Below are 24,916 nucleotides of genomic sequence, written 5' to 3'. Positions count from 1 at the left end.
CAAACAAACTGGAAAGTACTGGACCCAGGGCAAACCCAGATGTAATCTACTAGTCATTTTCATTAAATCTTGGCATTGTCATTACAAACATCTGTGTTTTGCCATTCTATAATGCAGTTATCCAGTTCTTCAGCCTTGGTCCTTCTCCTAATTTTGTTTCAAGCCTGCCATGTGAAACAGAGTTAGACACCTTCCTGAAGTCCCAGTACCCTATGACTTCCAGTTTTTCTATGTCAAGTTCAAAAAAGGGACTAAGAGTTGACTGGAATCGCCTTCTAGTAATGAGATAATGCTGGTTGTTGTCCTCTAGAAATGCTAGTAGCCTACAACTCAGACTCATATGTATGACTTTCCTTGCCATGTTGTTAAATTAACAGCTGTATCATTCCCTTGAATCTTTCTGCTCTCCTCCCCCATGAGGATTCCACAATTGCTGTCTTCCAGTCACCTGAGACACTTCTTTGTTACCCAGTGTTCTGCTGTAAATCTCTATCAGGAGGTCTGCCAAAACACTGAAGATTTCTGAAGACTTTGGGAGACAGCATATCTGGTCCTTGTGTGTCATCCTCTGTAAAAGCACTAATTTCCCTCTGAACCTCCTGTCTCTTGGTTCTAATGTCTGTCCAGTGCTCTCCCCATTCTGCCTTGCCTTTCTTTGACAGTAACTTCACATTGATTGCTTTTGTGAAGTCTAAAGCAAAGTACTCATTCAGTACCTCTGCTTGTTCTCAGTCTTGTATGGCTTCATGCCCTTCGTTGTTTAGTCTAACCATTTCTTTCCCTCCCTTCTGTCCTCCTGCTATGTACTGAAGTAGTACTTGCTTGACTTCTTGATCACTTCTGTTAATTCCCTTTCAACCTTAACCTCTGCTGCCTTTATCAGTTTTGTTGCCATTTTGCTAACTTCCTTGTAATGTTTGTCGTCCATGTCCCCACCCACTTCTTTCCACCTCTCGTAGGCCCTAATTTGTGCCTCATATTTTGATGTAGCCACATTGACTATCTCCTCATTTTAGCTTTTTGCATCTTCTTCACATCCTTTTCCACAGCCCCTGAGTAGTCTATCCCAAACTCATTGCCATCGCTTGTTTACACCATCAGATTTATGTTTGACTACTCCCAGTTCTGGAACAGAAAGCTAAACCCCTCATGGTCCAATCAGCCTCTGCTTCTCTAACCCAGCCAATTTCACTTTCAAAGGTGAGAATCAAATCCTGTACCATGTGTCTGTGAGGTAAAAACACCTTAACCATTATATCAATCCCTTATCTACAGTATCAACTGTGCCAAACAATAAGAAAACAACAAAATAAAGCAAACGTCTAAGAATGCAAATACTTTTTTCCAGAAGCAAACTAGAAAAACAAATGTCCCTGTCATTTAATTCCTTTTGCTTCTTCTGTAAGGCACAACAGTGTGATATTATTTTGTACACTAAAAAAAATCAGTTGTAAACTACTGAAGAAATAAGAAAGAATGATGCTTCTGAAACTCCTTAAGCAGTTTCTTCTTGTCCATTGCAAGAACGGACGGATTCTAGCCAATGCAAACAATAAGATGTTGAAGCTGCTGTTCCGTTTCCCTCTTGTTTTTCATATTCCTTCAGAGTTATCATTTATAAAAGTTAAACCTGCATTAATATTTGTATTTTTTCTTCTTGTAATGAGAAAATCTTCTTTCTAACCTGTTTCAACAAACCTGAGGGGTTCTTGAAGACTTCAGTGTGCTGATCCATAAGAAATATGATGAGACACTGAGTCCGAGGCTTTGATAGAGACTTGTTCTGCAATACTTCTTTTGAAAACATCCTGCAGATCACTGACCTATTATCGGACTGTTTTTGAAACTTGCAGCTTTCCGGCTAAGCCACAAATTCCAGGAAGTGTAGCAGTCTTCAGAATTCTTCCATTAGATATAGCTGCAGTAATTAAACACAAAGAGAGCAGCTGCAAGTGTCTAGCAGTTCTCCCAGCCACCAGAAGATGAGAGATTTCTCAGTGAATATCAAAATACAGACTTTAATAAAGGATCTTTATCATGACCGTAGTATTTTACTAGCATGTCAAATAGCAGCATTTTATATGCATCAACATCACCTTCTATCCCAAGTTGTGAAAACTGATAATTAATTCCCACTATCAGCTGATCTGGAAAGTACTTCAAATATTCAACAGCCACTGAAAGCCATGTGTCAAGCTCTGATCGATTTGGACACTGTATAACTTCTCTGTCCAAGAACATGTTGAGAATGGCAATATCATCCTTCTCATAAAAGTGATCATTTTTTCATTGTTCGGCTTCGACTGTAAATTCCAAAATACTGTCCAAGATAGGAAGATCAGTTAGCTGAAGCAAATGGAGGACAGTGTCTTGCTTTTATACTTCCTCAGCAACTTTCTTTGAAAGTATGTTAGCTGTTCCATTCACTGTTAAGGAAACAATGAAGTTGGCAAGCTAACTGTCTCTAAAAGTTTATCAGTTCTTCTATCAGATGATTCCAAAGCCAATAGGTTTGAAATTGTTGTCCTTTGTTGAAGTCTAGGTGATATTTTTTCTCCTAATCCATCTTCATGAGAAGGGATCTCAAAATCTTGGCCATTTTTTAATGAACTGAAAGAAATGTCAATATTCAAAAAAAAGACTGTTACTTGAGTCTCCAAACACCAATTCCCTTTCTTTTCCAAACAGCCTGGCACAAACAACCACAAATACTTTGTGACCCCATAAAAGCTCAGCAGAGGTACCTCCCCTTCAAGAGGGAAATATCATTACTGCTGAAATAGATGTTCTGCATTAGGTGACTGAGCAACGCATCATCAGAACCAGAAAAAACAGTTATGATTTGAGCTTAAGTAACGCCTTTGTCTCCTTATTTCTACTTGAGTCAGATGAACATAAATGATATTGTTCCACAAGTGAGTTGCATGAGAGTGCCAGAATGTTCTTGTCTGCTATTGTAACTACAGTTGTTTGATATGGTACTTATGATGTCCGGTTAATATCCCACCAGTGCTGCCAATTAAATGTGATGCCTGGCTAATATCCCACCGGACTGCCAACAATAATGAGACGTCCCAAACTTAAAACCCGGGTCATTAATTAAGGAGCCTCAATCCTCACTACTGACTCCAATGTGGGAGTATCACTGAAAACACAAGAGCATGGAGCACACAAGAATAAAATTCCACAATTTTCCTTAAGAGCACAACAGAAATATGCTCTTTTTTTTGGGGCTGGCCTACGTAACTCTCTCCACCCCAAATGTAATCCTTTATCATACACTTCTGAGCAATGTGTTCCAGTTTAATACCTATGACTCACTCACATTCAAAATAACTTTAAATTTCACACACTCAAACACTTATTAGAAGCCTGACTCATATTTCCAGCTGTGTCCCATTCCCAATATAAATGGTAAACGCTGACATCAGTCAGACAGGTCTACACTCCCTTCAAAGGATGATCAATTATTAAAAATTAAATGTCAAAATAAATGATAGCTATGACCAGAAGCAGCCAGGCATTCAAGGTGACCTGGGGAGTATCAAACAGGTATACGCACTCTCTAATCTCTAAAGAGCACATGTGATTGTCCAGCCACAATGTAAAATAATAAAAAACATTTAATAATAAGTAAAATGATTAGAAGAATGTAAATCAATAATTTTCAATAACACCAGAATTCAATCACCAGAAATATAAAATTAAACTGTAGTATAGAAGTCCATCATCTTAGAAAAACTCTATCTAAATAACTAAACTTTCCTAATCTAACTAGAGAATAATGTCCCTGATCTAATCTAAAACATAACAGCAAGACAAAGGGAAAGGCTTACAGTTTTGGTGAGTCCTTTTCTGGGTATCTTCTGCACAGCACTGTAACTGACTGTAAGTTTCAACTAACTGCTGCTCTACACTAACTACTCTTCAACTGACTTCAGCAGTCTCTTTATAGTCCAGGTTAGCAGTCTCAAAAAACTTATTTAAAAATAACAGTCAGCTGTTTGAGAAATGTTTTTTTCCTGTCAATCAGCTGTTCAAATAATCACATAGCAACCAGGAACATTCTAATGACATCACCTACTGATCAGCTGATTCTCCACACACAGTTTGTACTTTAGACTCTTCCTCACAAACATGTGCAATTAGAAATGTATCAAAACACTGACAGATTCTTTAAACATTTTGTATAAGCAGGAAGATACTCAATATTTTAAAAACTTATTTACATTTTCACAATTAGGCATGCTGGCATACAATACAAATTGATCTGAGAATATACATAAATCTCCTGCTGGACATGGTAATACAGATGACAGTGTTTTCATTTTCTTCACATTTCTCCAAATCCCCTTATGACTCAAGCATGATTTTCAAGTGACCCTTGAAAACCGACACTGGAGAAAATTGGGTCTACCTGGGAATATTAACCCACTCCTCTTCTGGACAATCCATCTGCATTGGCATTATTAACCCCACTGCAATGATGTATGGTCATATAATATGCTTGCAATCCTAAACTCCACCTCAGTAACTTGGCATTTTGCTTACTGACCCTATTAAGCCAGGTTAAAGGGTTATGATCTGTCAGCACAGTGAATTTTCTCTCATAAATATAGGTCTGCAGCTTTTGCAATGCCCACACTGTAGCCAAACACTCTTTCTCCACAGCTGCATAACACTCTTCTCTAGTTTGGAGTCTATGGCTCAGATATACCACTGGGTGTTCTTCACCTTCTGAGGAAACTTGGCCAAGTACAGCCCTCACCCCATAATTTGAAGCATCTACCTGTACAATAAATTCTTTATTGTAATCTTGGCTTGGTAACACAGGGAGTCCTCTCAAAATCTCCTTAAGTTTATGGAATGCCTGATCACAATCTGTGGTCCACACTATGTTGCCTGGTTTATTCTTCCTAGTTCGGCCAGTAAGGGGTGCATCTATGGTACTGTAATTGGGCACAAATTTCCTGTAGTACCCTGCTGTCCCTAGAAATGCTTTCACTTGTTTCTTATTAACAGGAACTGGCCACTCTTGAATAGCTTCCACCTTGACAGATTCAGGCCTAATTTTACCACTTCCCAATCTGTATCATAAGTAAGTGACATCTGCCATACCTATTTGACACTTACTGGGTTTAATGGTTAATCCTGCCCTACATAATCTATCCAAGATCTCCCTAAGATGTTGGTCTGCAAATGCCTAGAGCATGGTCTTCAATGTAGAGTTTAACCTCTCCACAAGACCATTAGTCTGGGGATAGTAGGGGGTGTTCTTTAGATGTTTCACCCCACAATGCATCCACAGAAAAGTCATCAGATCTGACATGAAGTTGACACCTCGATTAGTCAGTATTTCCTGTGGAAAACCTGCTCTGCTGAAGATTTCTAGCAAAGCATTTCCCACTTTTTCTACCTCAACAGACAACAGAGTCACTGTCTTAGGATATCTGGTGGCACAGTCTACTACCACCAAGATGTATTTCATTCCTGTAGAACTTGGAGTACTCAGGGGTCCCACATGCCACTCTCTGAAATGGCTCTTCGATAACAGGCAAAGGCATTAATGGAGCCTTAGCCTTGTCCGCTGCTTTACCAATTTTTTGGCACTGTTCACAAGTCCTACAATATCCTACCACATCCCTCACAATCCAGGGCCAATAAAAATTTTGCAAAATATGTCTCTTAGTATGTCTTATGCCCATATGACATGAGAAATTAATGTCATGTGCTGTGCCTAATAGTGACAGATGGTAAGATCTAGGCACTACCAACTGGCATATTACTTCACCTTCTAGTCCACCTCCAGGAGTCCATTCTCTATACAACAAACCTTTGTTCCAGTGTACAGACTCCCCTCTTCCTTGAGCATCAGGTGCCTGCTTAGCCATCTCCTGCAAGCTTTGTAACATAGGATCCATAAGTTGAGCCTGTCTCAACTCTACCTTCATGACTTATTTACATTTTCACAATTAGATATGGTGGCATACAATACAAGTTAATATGAGAATATACACAAATCTCCTGCCAGACATGCTAACACAGATTATAATGATTTAATTTTCTTCACAGTACTTCTACTTACCAATTGATTGTTAGTCTTTGAATATCTGGGGGCCAAATTGACTGCCATCCTCTCTCAAGCTGTGTTGTGTCACAATGGAATCATGGGATCATTTGGTTTAGTTTTTCATGTTGTACATAATCACTGCATCTTTACTAAAAACAGATAGAGGGTTTGCATAGTTTTGTGCATTTCACATCTTTGCTGCATTTGTGCTGAAAACAGCTACAATGTTTCTACATCTTTTCATGTCTCTCTACTGCTTTTATGTCTCAAACAAGTTTTCTTGAGGCTTTCCTCAAGAAACATAGCTTGGGTTTATGGTGCATTCATTTAGTTACAACTGTATTGCATCTGCGTTTGTGTTACTCCCCTCACTCCTGTGTTGGGCTGGCATGGCATGAAACTATAACCCCAAGCTCAATCTGAAAAGCTTACAGTTTTGACTACTGATCTTATGTACCTTCATTAAGTGATTGTGATCTGTAACCAGTGTACATTTTCTGCTGTATAAGTAAAGCTGAAGCTTTTGCAAGGTCCAAGCAACCTCCAACACTTTATTTTCTACAGCTGCATATTATTCCTTTTTTGGATTAAATCTACAGTTAAAATGCATAAATGTTGAACAACATATGACTTTACCATAATTAGAGATATCACGTCGAAATTGCCATGGGAGCTTAGCATGAGAGTCTATTTACCGAGGTATGGCTTGCTTTATGAATTAGAACGTAGAACTGTGAGTGATAAATTCCAGAGAGATAATGAAGAGGTGACCCAGCATTTTTTGTAGCATGAAAGCAAGCACAAAACAAAATAAAAATGAACAAATAAAAACGTCAGTCTGAAGCACGGTAACCATATAATAAGAACTACAATTTATTACAGGCAAGCGCTTTTCCACACTGATGTGGCTTCTTCAGACCATCTAACATAAAAAGAACATTCCATCACATCATTTATACAAAATTAAAACATCCAATAAAATCACTTACTTTACAATCCACCATATACAATGACTTCCGTACCTAGTACGTATCTCAGTAATGACACCATCATCTAGGCAATTTTTAAAGCAACAGTAAAAACATTTACATATTAACTAAAAACATTTCTGCACAAATGCCTACCTCTACATTTCATCTAGGTATCCCTCTCGCTTTTAATATTGGTTTAATGAAGACTACCTCATTGACCCCTGCTCCCTTATCAGCTTTCAGCCGTAATATCCATCAAAGTTCTGCTCCCTCAGTCTTATTTTCTATATTACCCAACCTAGCAGTCTCCCTAATAACCTCAATAACTCTAAACTTAAAATCATGTTGCTGTGTGGTGTTATTGATATATTTAGCAATAGCACTAGTAGTGTTCCTGTTATGTACACTATATTGGTGTTCCCTAATGCATTCCCTTAGTGACTGATTTGTCTTGCCAACGTAAAATCATTGGCAACAAAGACATCGAGCCAGGTAAACTATATGTTTAGTACCACAATCAGCCTTAACAGTAAAAATATGGGTCCTACCTGTATCGGGCTGTATAAAATCATCAGTGCTTCTATCTATATAGTCACAAAACCTACACTTTCCACAGGGAAAGGTACCTTTAACATCAGGTTCTCTGTTCACTTGTTTATCGGGATAGCAAAGCATCCTCTTTACAGAGAGACAGTTCTTGTAACAACAGCTAGGGACTGGTCCAACAACCTTACTGATCTTATCATCCATAGGTAATATGGACTAGTTCATCTCAAATACCTGTTTAATGCAGTTTACATTGCTGGCATAGTATAACGGAATCTTGATGCCAGCACCATTCATACCTTTCCTTTTAACCTCAGAAGCACTACTAGCTTCATTTAGTACTAGTTCCAAAAAATATGGTCTTGCCCTTCCTTCCCTCAGTCCATCTACCCGTTTCAAAATATTTACTGTCTCACTTGCCTTATAACCTCTTTCACTAAAACTATTTTTAAGTGCTTCCATTCCCATTCTATACCCTTCCACTGTGTCACGCAGCCGAGAAACCCTCATTCCTTGCCCTTTGACTACATTGTTAAACATCCTTCTAGTGTTCATGACACAGAGGAAGGGTATAGAATGGGAATGAAAGCACTGAAAAATAGTTTTAGTGAAAGAGGTTATAAGGAAAGTGAGACAGTAAATATTTTGAAACAGGTAGATGGACTGAGGGAAGGAAGGGCAAGACCATATTTTTCGGAACTAGTACTAGATGAAACTAGTAGTGCTTCTGAGGTTAAAAGGAAAGGTACGAATGGTGCTGGTGTCAAGGTTCCGTTATACTATACCAGTAATATAAATTGCATTAAACAGGTATTTGAGAGGAACTGGTCCATATTACCTATGGATGATAAGTTCAGTAAGGTTGTTGGACCAGTCCCTAGCTATTGTTACAAGAACTGTCTCTCTGTAAAGAGGATGCTTTGCTATCCTGATAAACAGGTCAACAGAGAACCTGATGTTAAAGGTACCTTTCCCTCTGGAAAGTGTAGGTTTTGTGACTATATAAATAGTAGCACTGATGATTTTATACATCCCGATACAGGTAGGACCCATAGATTTACTGTTAAGGCTGATTGTGGTACTAAACATATAGTTTACCTGGCTCTTTGTTGCCAGCGATTTTACACTGGCAAGACAGATCAGTTGCTAAGGGAACGCATTAGGGAACACCTATATAGTGTACTTAACAGGAGCACTACTAGTGCTATTGCTAAATATATCAATAACACCACACAACAGCATGATTTTAAGTTTAGAGTTATTGAGGTTATTAGGAAGACTGCTAGGTTGGGCAATATAGAAAATAAGACTGAGGGAGCAGAACTTCGATGGATATTACGGCTGAGAGCCGATAAGGGAGCAGGGCTCAATGAGGTAGTCTCCATTAAACCAATATTAAAAGCGAGAGGGATACCTAGAAGAAATGTAGAGGTAGGCATTTGTGCAGAAATGTTTTTAGTTAACATGTAAATGTTTTTACTGTTACTTTAAGGATTGCCTAGATGATAATGTCATTACGAAGATATGTACTAGGTATGGAAGCCATTGTATATGATGGATTGTAAAGTCAGTGATTGTATTGGATGTTTTAATTTAAACTTTTGTATAATTTATGTGATGGAATGTTCTTTTTTATGTTAGGTGTGGAAAAGCGCTTGCCTGTAATAAATTGTAGTTCTTATTATATGGTTACAGTGCTTCGGATTGACATTTTCATTTGTTCGTTTTTATTCTATTTGCATTTTGATAGTAGTTCGTTTACCCGTGGGTTAATTTGTGTTTTTTGCACAAAACAAAATAACCTGTCTTATGTCGAGACAGACACACATGCATACTTTTACAGTCAGGTAAATTGGCTATGAAAATACTTTCATGAGACAACATCCTTTACTGCAAATATGATAAGGGAGGGGCTCATGCACTCTAAAAAGCTGTACTTTAAGAGTGGAATTCTGTCATCTAGTAATCTAATCAATGGAGAAACAGCTAAGACTAGTTCATCAATGAAATGGGAAAGGAAAAAGGCAAAGGGTTGATTTCATAGGTAGGTTGTGTAGTGAATAAAAGCTGTGCCAGTGGATTTGTGTACTGGGTTCCCAATTCAAATGCCTCACATTGTTTAATATCACAGTTACTGTGCTAAGAGTTTAAGGAGCTTCATGTAAATGTGGTTCACTCAGCGTGTGGCCTATTTTAAGTTATGCCTTAACACATCCTAGTGCACTGTTTTTACAGAAGACTGGCATGGTGTAGTGACTCACAGGATGCATACTACTCAAAATCCATATAGAGCAGTGCACAAAATGCCCAAGTGCATGCAGTTATTAGCTGCATTGTACCTATGAATTCCTATGGGAGAATTTGGAGTAAAACAGTGCTGCTTTATCATGCACAGACTGGTGATCCAGGTTAGTAGTGTGTATGAATGAAATGTATGTCTGTTTGTATCTGGATACAGAGATAGCCCATGTGGGCACTGTAATTAAATGTGTATGACAGTTTATTGTGAGTGTATGTATATATGTATCTGTTTGTGTTAAATGACCCCTGACTGACGCTGGTAGTATAGATGGGGAGACAGCAACAGAGAGTGTGCTGGCAATGAATGCATATCTTTCTGTGTGTGAGAACCATGAACTATAGTGGTTGTGCTCCACTAAGGCTTCCTATCAGATAGCTACTGGTGTAGGTAAACTATACAGGTTATGTGTGTGTGTGTGTGTGTGTGTGTGTGTGTGTGTGTGTGTGTGTGTGTGTGTGTGTGTGTGTGTGTGTGTGTGTGTGTGTGTGTGTGTGTTGTATGAGAGTATGTGTGTGTCGGGTGTGTGCATTCCTTTGAGAGGGAGGGACGGTGTCTGTGTCTTCCAAGACCCTACCGTACTACTTCCTTCTGCAGGACATTAGGCTGCTTAGCTGACCACGTGTTTAAACTGCTCAGTTAAGCAATTCATAGTCATGCATATTGCTCATTAATGAAATCCCATGCCATGCTGATTAAGTAGAGCTATGAATCATATTTAGCAGAATAACGCATGTTGACTTATCTATGCAGTGAGTTGTACTGCTGCAGTGATATATATGAATACCACCCAAAGTCAAAAATAAATAGGTTAACATCTGAAGAAGGCATTAGTGCAAAAGGAAATGTATGCCATATGATCAGATTTTACAAAGCAGTGAATGTATTTTATAAACAGATCTAGGAGGTTGGATGGGGAATGGAGTGAAAGGCAGATTGCAAACACTGAATTAGATGACTGATAAAAATACATAGACCTAGATTCATAGCAAGTTTATAAATGGCAAATAAAGCATAATTGCTGACAATTTGTGTAGAATAGTATGCCAGAGTTTTTATGTCATTTAAATATACTTAACATTACTGGAATGCTGGGAGAAATGGAGCAGTAGCTGGAAAGATTAGTAGGAATAGATTTGTCACAACTCCTGCAATATTGAATGTTGGGTATGCTGAAGACAGAGAAAAGAATTATTAAAACTAACTGTTATTCAGTTGGCTAGTTAATAATAAGAACAATAAGACATACTGAGGACAGACAAATTATTAAAGGTAAATGTTATTTAATCGGTTGCTTAATGAAAGTTGCAATAAGGCATATAACCTGATTGTGAGGAAATACAGAGAACCCATAGAAATGAAGTCTGACAAGCAGAGCAGGAGGAGAAGTTTATTTATTGATTGATTAATTTATTTTGAATTTGTTAACTTGGATAGAGCATTGATCCCACTGGACCCATTTCACTCTCAGCAAGTCTAAGTAAGTTGGCAAATAAATACTTTTGACATTGTGGACAAGAGACAACCCTTTACAACTTCATTAGCAGTGCCTCTTGAATGCAGTTAAAAATAGCTAGCCTTGTTTAACACAAAGGGTAATACTACTCTCCCTCCTCACGACCTCCAGTAACAAAACTGCACATATCAACCACTGATAATTCTCCATTGCTACTTTTGTTCCATCTTCTCCCTACCTAGCACATAACCAGCTCCCCTATGACTTATCAGCATGCCCTCATAACTTATACAATTCCTTCCTGTTCTGGTACAGTCCTTTTCAACAGTTCAAGTTATTTACTTGTTTGTTTATCTATTTATCTATCTATCTATCTATCTATCTATCTATCTATCTATCTATCTATCTATCTATCTATCTATCTGTCTATCTGTTTATCTATCTATCTGTCTTTGCCGACCAGGAACATCAGACTAAGCAAAAAACAATTTTAACAGGGGCCCAAGAGAAAAGCTCCACAGCTAGACCTCAGATTTTATATATATATAAAAAAAAACATTTTTATATGTGCAGTACATGTTACATGAACAGTATATCATTTTTGCATGAAAATAAAGGGATTACATGTACTGGAAGTAGTAAAAAAAGCAAGTACCAAATAAGCATTATCAGAGTGAAAATACAAAGAAAAACAGTATATATGGAAGTAAAGAAATAGAACTGAGAATTTTTTTGGGGTAGTAGTAACTGCAGATAAAGATAGTAGTAAGTTAATTTAACATTAAGAATGAAAGAAAAAGTAGGTTGATGAAATGGTAGGAAAGACAGACAATGAAGATTTAGTGACTAGCGAGGGAAAAAGATGGTCTGAAACTGACAGTGTGAGAGTTAATGAGATTTTATGAGGTAATATGGAGTAGGTAGGTTTGAATGTAAAGAGTTGCTAGGGTTGTTGATTAATACAGATATGGGAAGAAGACCTAGACAGGTGAGCAGGAAGACCAGAGCCAGCATTGTTTTAGGTACTGTTTAAGCAAGATTTTGAATTAGATAATCTTATCCATCTGAATTAAGTATGTAGAGATTACATTCTAGAGTTTTGACACATAGTGGGAGTAGAGTGAGTCTGTAGAGTGAGTCTCCAGTGGTATTTAATGATTTATTGATACATAGTAGGAGTTTGTTAGTAGAGTGAAGGTCTCTAGTAGGAAAATAACAGAGCAGATTGTTTTGTAATGCTGGGCATTTATTCAGAGAACATGAGAGGTTGTGGGCAGTGATTATATGTAGGTAAGCTGGTTTGGTAATTTGAGTCAGTTTAATTGTTTAAGTATGACAAAGTGATGTGTTTTGTTAGGGAGGTTAGTTGTAAATTTAGTTATTTTGTAGTAGCAGAGGTCAGTTTAGTTTTAAAGGTAGTGTTGATGTTTGTAGGAATAGGGGAACCATATAGTAGTATAAAGGAAGGATGCAGGTTAATGCTAAGGTAATCCCAGCAGTATTTGTCAGGTATTGCTTGTGCCCAAAGAGGGAGCCAAAGTTTTGGTAAGTCTTCTTGATGGAATAAATTATGTGATAATCAAAACTGAGGCTGTCATCAGTTGTGACTGTGACTCCAAGTATCCTCGTTTGCCTAACAGTTTCTATTTTAGTGTTATTATTTGAGATAATATAAAATGTGTGTTTTCTGGTTTAAGGTACTATTTTGGGATGATAACATAAGTTTGCTGTCTGGGACTGAGAAGCAAGTTAGAAATTTTAAACCAGGATTCAGTGGTAGTAAAGGAGCATTGGGTGATCTCCTGTAATTTTGTTAGGAACAGAGCAGCGCAAATAAGAGTTGAGTCATTATCATATTGTAAAAAAGTGGCAAGATCAGTAGTGGTATGGAGTTTATTTATGAAAATATTAAATAAGAGTGGGCCGTGCACTGACCTTTGGGGACATCAACAGAGACTGATAGAAATGGTGAGAGATTTTGTTGCTATTTATCTGCCTGCTGATGATTGGATAGATAGCTGTGAAACTGGGGGGGGGGGGTGCCGAGACCTAGGGTTGTAAGTTCAGAAAGGAACTTTGGGTGGGATACGGTATCTAATGCTTTGAATAGATAAAGGGCAAGAAAGGAAACTAGGTTACTGTCATTCTTGTTTTGGTTTACTATGTTGGAGAAGTTGAGATGAGTAGTAGTAGTAACGCTATGGCTGGGTCTGAACCCATGCTGAGTCTTGGAGAGGAGGTTATGCTTAGTTATATTTTGGATAAGCTGTATGTGGATATTCTCAGGAATATTTGTGAGAGGTGATAAGACAGCAATGGGTCCATAGTTTGTTAGTTCAGTTGATGTACCCCCCTTTGTGAAGGGGTATTATAAAGAATTTCTCCTTCAGATGGAGGGGACGTAATTCTCAAATATTGACTGGTTGACTGGAGTGGAGACCGGAAAGGCTATTGCTATTGCAGCACTTTTTAGATATTTGGTGAGAAGGTTATTAGCAGCTTGGGTTGTTGTTTTCTTTTTAAAACTGAGGTGGGGGCAGAGTGAAAACTAAATGACAAGAATAGGAGGAAGCTGGAAGGAAGTGGGGTGGTCCTCGATCAAGGAAAGAACTGTCTGAATAAAATGAGCACAGAACTGAGAGGAGATGGATTCACTGTAGTGAGGTGAGTCAGTGTAGTGAGTGACTAATAAGTAGCAAATGAGTTAGCATCATTGTGAGGTGAGATAGAGGACCTAATGGGTGGAGATTTAGTAAGAAGTCTGGAGGGCTAAGTGCACGATAGCTAATACAGAGTCGGGTAGTCAGATGATGTTTTTGAGAGTGATTAAAATGTGTTTGCTTGTAGTACTGATGAGTATTATCAAGGAAGAGAGAGAGAGTAGTGTAGTCAGTGATAACATGAGAGATATTTGAGTGAAAGGAATGAGTGTGGAGAAGACACTCTTGAAGAGAAGTTGTGAGAGTAATGACATTGACAGAGGTTTGGAAGTGAAATGACAAAGTGGTAAGAAAGGAATGAGTTGGGTAGTGAGAAAGAATGTGCAAGTAGATGAGCTGAAAGAAATTAAAGGTAAGAGGGAAAGCTCACGCTGGCATTTTAATTGACAGAATAATGAGGGAGAAATGTAGTGTGGATGTGTGTGAATAGAGGGCAGATGACTAGCAGATTAAATGGAGAAGGAGATTTGTGCAAGAAGGGTAAAAGGCAAGTATGCCTTTAAAGGTTGAGTGATTTATGTAAAGAGGTGGGCGGAGAGAGGTGATTATATAAGTGAGGATATGTGCGGTGGCTGTGGAATTGGGGCGGGACCACTAATATTCCTTGTGTGTGTATCCATCATCTACTCTAACTAGAATGATAGCACTACCTCACATCTGCCCCAGTCCACCCTCCCTAGGAACCTAACCGCCTGCCATTACTTATTAACAGTTACGCACTAAAAGTTAGTACTGCAGTTATATTACCTTAACGATGTCTCTCACAGTGACTAGTACTGCAGTTATATTACCTTAGCGATGTCTCTCACAGTGACTGCGTAATAATGTTCTGTTTCACAATTAAATGGTAAGAAGTAAAAACTGTCACAACCATGACTGAAGCTCACTATTTAAATGATGTATATGGCTGTAACTGATTAAAAAGTTTTTCTTTGCATATGCTAAATCTTTCTGTGTTACCTGTTATATTGCTGAACAAGTGTTAACTGTATAGGAGACATGCCCTTCACTGAGTCACTGGTTCACTGAACGGCAGCTCAGAGAAAGAAAAGTATTATGTTTAGTATTATCAGACTTAGGTAATGAGCTGAAACCCTCTGCCCCCCCCCCCCACACACACACACACACACATACACATACACAGTACCCATGTCAGTGCTTATTTCCTATTTTGTGAATCTGAAAAACAAGCAATAATGGACTTGCCTCTCTTGCGGCATCCATGTTAGTATTCATTCCTTTGGTTTGACTGGTTGACTTTTGATGGTGAATTTTCACAGAGCAAACATGCTGAGACAGTATACACCCTTGTGATTAATTTCTACTTTCTTTTTATGTAGTCAACATTTATGAAGTTAGACAAGGTTGATTTTAGAAAGTAAGAAAAAAGAAAACTATAAGTTCACTGGAATGCTGGTAAGAGACTGAAAGGAAATGATTAGATAGTATTACTTCACTTTTATGGAAATATAACACACAAGGCATGATACAATTAAGTTGTATGGAGATTAATATATTTGAAAAACCTTAACCAAAGCAAAAAGAAAGTAGTAAGTGCAAAGATCAGGGCAAAGCTACAGCATTTTGTATTTCAGGCCTTCCTTTTTAGTATTCCTTTTTTGTGCTGTTAAGTTCATTCCCACAGATCACTGATCGGATTTTTTTATTGCCACAGTAACAGCTCGATAGTAAGGGAGATTGGGAGAGAAGATTTAAATTATGAAGTAATAATATATGGTGAACACAGTAGTATTTTACTATCCATACCTTTGCATCCATTCTCTATTTATTTTTTTTCTTGATTTCTTTCTCCTTTGAAGAATAAAGTTGCCAGCCCAGAAGCTGCATGGAAACAAGGAAGGCCCTTGCAAGCCATGCCATGTGACACAGCCTGCTGCAGTCTGTGGTTCTGATGGACACACCTATGCTTCCACGGTAAGAACAAAGCCTGATATCTTCAATAGCCTTGTCTTAGTTAAAAGTATATTTTTTGCTGCTTAATTCAGACAAATATTTTTCATTGATAGGTTGTTTACAAGTATATAGCTGCTAGAGATTTGTGCATTTGTATTTAAGAATGCAACACAAACACATAATTGCGTGCTGTAGTAAAGTTGTCAGCAGACCCAGAGAGGCAGATATAGTTCTAAAATACCTCTTAAAACCCCTTAGAACAGTAAGATTCTCTGTCTCCCTTTGTCTACTGCAGGACCTTTAACTCAGAATAAATCTTTTGGGTGCCATTCTTAAGTGCTCAGTGAACTGATGATGAAGAGACTAAAGGACACATTTGAGTACAAATACTTTCCAGCATCAGGAAAATAAGTAAACAATAACCCCATCACCACATATGTTCATTTGCCTGCAGCACTTGTGTTACATTAAAACCTAGATGTAATGCTTGCCATGAAAACTTACAATGATTACAGAGATTTGGATTTTAATTTAAAACCTTTATTTCAAATTTCCTAGCACAAACACTGATGGCCATTTGCTAAACAAAACAATCACAGATTGAAAAAAGGCTTAGCATGAGCAACAGTAAACTTCTCTTCCCTTGGAACTCACATTCATTGTAAATACATTGAAACTCACATTCATTGAAAATGCATCTGGCCAGCATTGGATTAAGTGTACTTTAGGCCTTGGGCTGTTTTCATACCCTTGGCCCCTGCACACATTTTTAAGGCTATGCATAAATACACGTGTTCTTCCATTCATCTGATTTTTTAAATTATGCTTTTTGTTTAATACAGCAACATTTCTGTGTTTTAAATGTGTAGTTTTGAACACATTTCCAGCAAGCAGTGAAACAAAATGTATGAACCAATAATAACAAAAATACCCATTTCAGAATATTTCACTCATAAAATAATAATGCTCAGTCACATATTTCAAATTTGTTTCACACAAACACAGTAGCCAAAGTATTCTAACTTAATTCAGACACACACAAACACTAGTCCTGCACAGTCATCCAAAGAAAGCCTTCCCACCCTCACCTCCACCAGCAGTTATAATAATTTTGATGACTGTCTACATTCCTTATTGTTATGAAGAAGTAAACTACATGTACCTTATTGGTAGCTTTTAATGAACTACATGAAATTGCCAGGGTATTGTACCCAAATGCTTTAAAACTACAACTATAATACCTATCCAAAAGAAGTCCACACCTTTAGACCTAAATGACTTTCGTTCATTGCTCTCACCTCAATAGTAAGGAAGTGCTTTGAGAGGCTGGTCAAGGACCATATAATATCCAGTCTCCCTGCATCCTTAGATGCATTCCAGTTTGCATATTGACCAAATCACTCCACAGAAGATCTTATTTCAATGGCACTTAGAATAGGTAGGTGCTTATATTGTTTATAGACTTTAGCTCTGCCTTCACCACAGTTATCTCCCAACACCTGATAAATAAACCTGACCAACTGGGAATAAACACACTCCTATATGATTGGATATTGGACTTCCTCACAGACAGACTTCATACAGTACGTGTTGGAAATAGCACCTCCGAGAGCATCACTATGAACACTGGGGTTCCTCAGGGCTCTTGTTCACCTTGTTGACTCAAGACTGCATAGCCAAATTCATCTTGAACTACATCATCAAGTTTGCAGATGACACAACTGTTATAGGTCTCCTAAGTAACAATGATGAATCAGCATATAGAGAGGAAGTTGGTCAACTCATCGTCTGGTGCAACAACAATCTCTCACTAAACTTGAACAAGACCAAAGAGATCATTGTTGACTTCAAAAGAAGGCATAAAACACACTCTCCACTAACAATCCACAATAAAATAGTAGAGAGAGTGAAAATCACAAAATTCTTGGGGGTACATACCACAGATGACCTAATATGGGCCATTAATACTACTGCCATTGTAAAGACAGTGCAGCAGCAGCTTCGTTTCCTGCGAAACATGAAAAGGCAAACCTCCCCTCTCCAGTCCTTACTATCTTTTACAGAGGTACCATAGAGAGTATACTAACCAACAGTCTCACAACCTGGTATGATAACAGTTCCACCTTGGACAAAAAGACGCTACACAAAGTGGTTAAGGTAACAGAGAAAGTAATTGGAGCTACGTTCCCTGCCATCCAAGAATTACACTTGTTGCAATGCCTCAGAAGGGCTAGCAAGATTATCAGAGACATTCTCCACCCTGGCCATGGACTATTCACCTATTTATCTTCTGGTAAACGCTACTGCAGTATGAGATGAAAAACAGACAGATACAACAAGAGCTTTTTTCCACAGGCCATTAGACTATTAAACTCATATTAACTCAACACTATGTCAAACTTTGAACTCTGAAAAGGCTTTTGGGATTTCCAACAGTAATATCACATATTTTTGTGCAATAACTTTGGTGCAATAATCCCACTGGGATTCTCTTAATTCATATTCTAATGCAATCCTAAATGTGCAGTAATGATTACCACACAAATGTCTCCTTTCTGTGCAATTTTTATATATAGTTAGTTAAGAGTCTAACAATAATGTATGTCATGTCAGTAGCAGCTGTTGTAATACAGATTGTCTATGTGTGAAAATGCCCCCACTTTGAGAAGGAGTAACAAAATTTTGTTCAGTGATGCACAAATTCTATAATCTGAATGACAATAACATTTATTTTGACTTTGACTTTGAATGTGCACAGTCACTGCCGAAGTAAAAGTTAACTGAATAATTCCACATTAAAGAGAAATATTACTAATGCATAGGTTGCTTCTGGCAAACAGCTTTGTATTTCAGTGCTTCATCAATAAATGCAGCACTTGCTGGCCTGAAGAATAAATTGCCCAGGTTACATTAAAAATTGGCGTGCTAGTGATACTGCCATACCATTTTCAGAACTAGATCAGCTATCTAATATGTAATGTATAGCAAACAATGCCAACAGGTTCATAGTCACTAGGAATTCAGTCCTGGAGACCATTATGGACCCTAGTCTGAATTTCGAATTACTTAAACCACTGTCTGATTAAGTGACTTGGCACACAGTAGGTAAAAGAAGGTGGAAAGATGCAAACCCTGCACAAAGAAGTAGCTAATCAATGAGTGAGAGATTTAGTCCTCTGTGCTAACTGACAGAGTAACAGTTTTTAACTAAATGCTGAAATTCTTAACATTCCATCTTGTAGAGAAGACTGCTTCATAGTAACATGCAACAATGACTACATAATGAATGCTAAAGATGAGACTGTTCTGTTCAGTGCTCCAAAGAATTCAGTCTGTATGGCCTGACAAATGTTAACCCCTTTGTAGTTGCTGGAGGCTGTAAAGAAGGTACTACAAAAATATGTTATTATATGCAACATGGGTAGTCTACTACAATGCAACATGTTTAGCCTCTGTTACACAATGCAGGCCTATTAATGAATTAATTCAATCTGTAGAATAAAGCAAATAATTAAGGATAACATAAATACTGCAGCAGCTTTTGTTCAACAACCCAAAAGTCATACAAAACTCAGAAATGTTACTGCATATGACATTCTATTTTGGGGGGGGGGGTTGGGCTTACATGTTTATAGGACACATATATTTCATTTTTGACCTCATTATGTCTTTTCTGTCATCAAGAATAGCTATCCAATATGACATCACTCAGTACAGGTCAACTTACTTGAATGGCTTATAATGCTGTATTCTTGCAGCATACACCTCCAGAATCAACACAAATGCACAGATGTGGTACTGTACTAGTTAATGAATCAGGCCCCCATCAGTCATACTGAAATCCCATTACTTGTCTGTCTCTCCACAATTAGCATGAACACTACTCAGACCTGTCAGTTTACATACTTTTTTTTTTTTTTACTTTTGCAATTATCACAGAAGATTGGATTTCATTTAAAACATTTATTTCAGATTTTACAGAAAAAAATCATTAATAGGTATTTTCTAATACAAAACAAACATTCTCACATTGAAAACAGACTTAGTATGAGAAACTGTAAAATTCTCTTCCCTTGAAACGCACATTTAGTGAAATGGATCTGGCAACCCATTAAGCTACACAAACTTTGTTGGGATTCATTCTCAAATATCATATAATGAAGTACTAATTAGCATCTATGTGAATGGTGCAGTAATTCAAATGACAAATGTGTATAATAATTTACAAATAACCTGGGACAGCCCACAAGTGTACATTTTCAGGAGCAGCCCAGGAAAACTGTCTGATAAAATAACTTGGCAGACTCACACAGAAGACAAATAAAGACTGTGGGAATCAAATCATGTACTACAGGAAGAAGCCCTTTAACAATTTGCGTACCACTAAGTACCACTGCTAGATTGTTGCACCTCAAACTACAAAACTATGTACTAACATTGACAGACTGTGATTCTTAATGACTTACAAAAAAAAAGTTAATGGTGACCTGACGGTTGGTGTGGAGGACTAAGGTTCTTGCCTTCTATGCTTAAGGTTCAAGGTTTGACTCCGAGTAATTCACTTAACAAGAGCGCATAGCTCTCAACTGTCCAGATTTTTCCAGAATGTCCAGATTTGTGTCTCATATTTTTGGTATGTTCCTCATAAAATTTGTGGTTTTCAAACAAGTCACTAAGGATTAAAGTCACTAAATAATGACATACATTTGAATTTCAGACTACATATCCTTCAAGAAAATGCATGTTAATGAAAATCCTGTTGTTCTAGCAACATTCTAAATTTGTAAGAGTGATGTTTAAAATCTGTCCTTATTGTTGGGCCTCTGCCCCCCCCCCCCACATTATTTTAGGCTTTGTCCAGATTTCTGATGCTAAGAGGTTGAGAGGTATGCTAGAGCAGTAGCTTAGCTCAGGCAGGGTGATAGGGACAACTGCATTAGATGCAAACTCTTGGGTGTACAGTTGCCAATCCCTATTGCTCTTTAACACATACCAGCTTTTAAAAGCCATTATTACATATGTGATCAAGCCTGAGTGCTGTAGTGCTCCCTGTGTGGTCTAAACTGTTGCAGCTTCTTGCTACTTTGTAGCAAGCAGTTTGCTACCATTTAAAAATAAAAAAAAAATCTTTTTCTAAATTAAAACCTGATCACTGTCACTCATTATGTGGGGTATAAGCTTTAGCAACTGCTTGCTACACTTGTAGTAAGCGATTTGCTACAGGTTAAAAGAAAAAAAGATTTCTTACTAGAATGAGAGGAAGGAGGGTTGGAGTAGGGCACAGAGATGGTACTTGATTGGCCTCTATACTTCAGTAGATCCTGTACCTGAATACGGCCCTTTCTTTGTAGAAGTCCAAGTTGCTAGTTCATTGGACCAGCAGAGGGCACTGGTTAAGCCAGCTACACTTCTGAATTAGAGTGCCACCTAACTGGGAATTTCACACATACTCTCAGACGCGCACACACACACACACACACACACACACACACACACACACACACACACACACACACACACACAGTGTTCCATGCACTCACTTGAAGCTGCTGCCTTCCTAGAGGAGTCTCTCTGATGTAGCTTCTTCACTTGTAATACGCTTCTGCAATTTCATTGAATTCTAGTCCTTTGTAACCTTCCAAGCTGGTGGAATCTCACTGATGCTGGTCAGCAAAACTCAAATCTCCCATACTTGATGAAAAGTAAGACCGCAACCCAAGAAAAAGTCAGTGGAAACAACCAAGTGATGCTAAAGCTGTCAAAAGCAGCTGCTGAACAGTGATACTGTTGAAGTGTAAAAATCATCATGAACACTCCTTCAATCCACTGTTTTATTGAACAAAAACTCCACATAATAGTGTACTAAGTGCTTTAATTTTTTAAAGTGATGGATGACATTGTTTTTAAAGCCAATCGAGCTCCCAGCCAGCACCAGGCCCTAGGCAACTAATTAGGTTGCCTTGTACTTGATCTGGTTCTGATCCTTTGCCATTGCTATATTTACTTTGTAAATGAAACATTACCAATTTTTTTTTTTTTTTTTTTTACCTACCAGATAAAGGAAGGGTAGACACACTACTAGATCATTACTGAATAGCACTGATTTATACATATGCCTCTGATACCAATTCTTTTTTTTAATCCACTTTTAAGTATTACATAAGTGAATCCATGACAATAGCAAACAGACTTGGCAGCAGTGGACAACACAGTTTTGTTCCCTTCTGTACTTTGTTTTATGAAAGACACTGGTCATTCCTTACCAAAAAGTGAGCCAATGTTTGGTTTGCAGTATCCAGAAGCTTGTCTGCCTTGGAAAAAATATGCTTTGTCAAGAGTTCTAATATTAGGTAACATTTTGTAAATTCTGTTGGTCCCAATTTTCATGTAAAACTTACAATCAGAATTTAGCAAATGTATTAAATCTACAGAAGGTGCAAATGTGGCTTATCGTAGGATTAAAGATATAAAACTTATTCTATTGGAAAAATGTGTTTTATGGTTCATTGTAACATCACTGAACAGTCCAGAAATCACTACAGAAAAACAGGCTAAACCTAAATGCTGTTCAGGCCCAACAATTTATCTTTAAGTATGTTATTCATAGTTTTTAAACTGTCATTCTTGGAAAGAGGAGATCCATAAAAATCTGCATTTTCTTTTTATAATGGTTGAATTTTAACTTTTTCAAAACTTACAGAATTTCAGTAGAAGACTTTAGATTCTGAAAATATCTAGCCAGTGTCTTTAAAAATATGCATAAGTTCAAAAGTAAGTAGCTTTTCTTGTCTCTTCATAATATATTGCCTTAATCTGTCAGAAGCCATTTCTGTCCTAAAGCCCAACATTTCTTGTGTAGACTGCCCTTCTTTATTAACATATTCAATTCTACTGTTAGTAGATTGTGTAGTTTAGAATTTTTAGCAATAAATGCTTCAACCTGTCTCAAAAGGCATTTAGATTCTGTATTAATTCCATTCTGTACTTAATTATAAGGCATAAAAGTATATATTTGTCTTCTTCTTTCGGCTTTTCCCAGTTAGGGGTTGCCACAGCGGATCACCTGTCCGCTCATGATTGGCAGTGGAGTTTTACAGTGCCGAGTTGCCAGCCTGATGCCCAACCTTCCACAGAAGGCACACACACACACACACACACACACACACATACACATGCACTCACACATAGGGCCAATTTAGAGTGCCCAATCCACCTACAGCATGTCTTTGGGATGTGGGAGGAAACTGGAGCACCCGAAGGAAACCCAAGCGACCACAGGGAGGACATGCAGACTCCGCACAGAAGGCACCCCAGCTGAGGATTGAACCAGAGAATGCATAAAAGTATATCTACTGAACATAATTTGCATCCATTGCAACAGATAAATGTAGCTGACTTTGAAGCTTTTTTTTTTCTCTTTAATTCTTCTCATACTTCCTTTCATTCACTGTGTTAGTTCTGGATGCTCTATTAAAAATGAAGAAACCTCCAGAACTTCAGAGTACGTAGTTTATCACTTACCCATAGAAATGAATGATCCAGCAAAGGCAAACAACAAACTTACTTAAGATCAATCAAACATATCTATGTTGACTATTGTACTTTGCAAATTATTTCTCAAAGACATACATACATATGTTAATAGTGACATAGCTTAAATTCTGCCAGGTCTTTTAATATCTTTAAAATGCAAAAACTCACAGAGCTTACTAAACATACATGTGTGTGTGTGTGTGTGTGTGTGTGTGTGTGTGTGTGTGTGTGTGTGTGTGTGTGTGTGTGTGTGTGTGTGTGTGTGTGTGTGTGTGTGTGTGTGTGTGTGTGTGTGTGTGTGTGTATATATATATATATATATATATATATATATATATATAAGGGTCTCTTCACATGGTCGACATTCATATGGCCAAGGCCATATGATCAACATTTGAAATGTCAACCATGCAGAACCGGCATCTCCATAAAGTGTGGAATGGAAAGATTTCCATCTTCCGCACTGTAGTGCGATCACAGAGTTGGTATATTTAAGTTCCGACAGGGGGGCAGAGACCCCCTGCTAGCAGCATGAAGGTAAGTTTTTTTGTGTTTTTTATTTTTTGTTCTATGGTCGACATTTTGAACGTCGATCATATGGTCTCGGCCATATGAATGTCGACATTCTGAAATGTCGACCATATGAAGTAGATCCATATATATATATATATATATATATATATAAATATTTTTTTTTTTGGCAAAAAATATATATGTGGGTGTGTGTGTGTATATATATATATATATATATATATATATATATATATATATATATATATATATATATATATATATATAATATGTATATATTGCCAAATCAAGATCCTTTTAATTGAGTGCACTAAGAAATTATTTCAATAAGTTATATTAAAATGCAATTCTAAGACAAGCACTTCTTTAGTAAAATCTAAATGTTTTTAATCATTTTCCATGTAAGTTATATGATGAAGTAAGAGGGAATGTGCGCTTGCCAGAGTAATCAGTTTTCCTGTTATTAATCCTGAAACAGCAAACATACAGCCTTGATTACAAGCATACAACCATTTCAAAGAAAATTGAAAGTCTTTATGAATTAGCAAAGCAATACCTCTTTCTTTTCCCCAGCTGATGAGCTAAGCTGAGGCAGTCACAACTGAAACATTGCTTAATGATCACATTTTCAGCTTGTGTGAAGTCAGGTGAATCTTTTACAAAAACATACATACAATTTTCTAAATTACTACATTTGACATAGTTTTATGCAATTTGCATTAAAAGTGGCAAACTTACTAACTAGCACAAGTAAGTCAAAAAGTTGGTAGATGTTTTCATAATTCCTTTATCTCTTACTATGACTGAAGAAATAATGCCTTAGAGGGTTTTATTTATATCTAAAGTAGCTGGTATTTCTAACCAGTTAAAGACTTA

At 37.5% G+C, this 24,916-nt stretch overlaps 1 protein-coding gene across 2 annotated transcripts in view; it reads left to right on the top strand.

Moving 5' to 3' along the window:
* Nucleotides 1-24,916, top strand: part of SPOCK2 (SPARC (osteonectin), cwcv and kazal like domains proteoglycan 2) — a 1,197,555-nt gene that overhangs the window by 791,951 nt on the left and 380,688 nt on the right. For both annotated transcript variants that reach the window (XM_044056622.1, XM_044056621.1), the window contains one exon: nucleotides 15,883-15,997. In XM_044056622.1, the coding sequence (XP_043912557.1) occupies nucleotides 15,883-15,997 (115 nt within the window). The remainder of the gene's footprint in view (nucleotides 1-15,882; nucleotides 15,998-24,916) is intronic.

This window comes from Protopterus annectens, chromosome 14.part0 (genome assembly GCF_019279795.1).
Source record: "Protopterus annectens isolate FY-2018-M chromosome 14.part0, PAN1.0, whole genome shotgun sequence".
Taxonomy (NCBI): Eukaryota; Metazoa; Chordata; order Ceratodontiformes; family Protopteridae; genus Protopterus; species Protopterus annectens.
The sequence above is the reverse complement of the archived record's forward strand: the minus strand, read 5'-3'. Positions and strand labels throughout refer to the sequence as shown.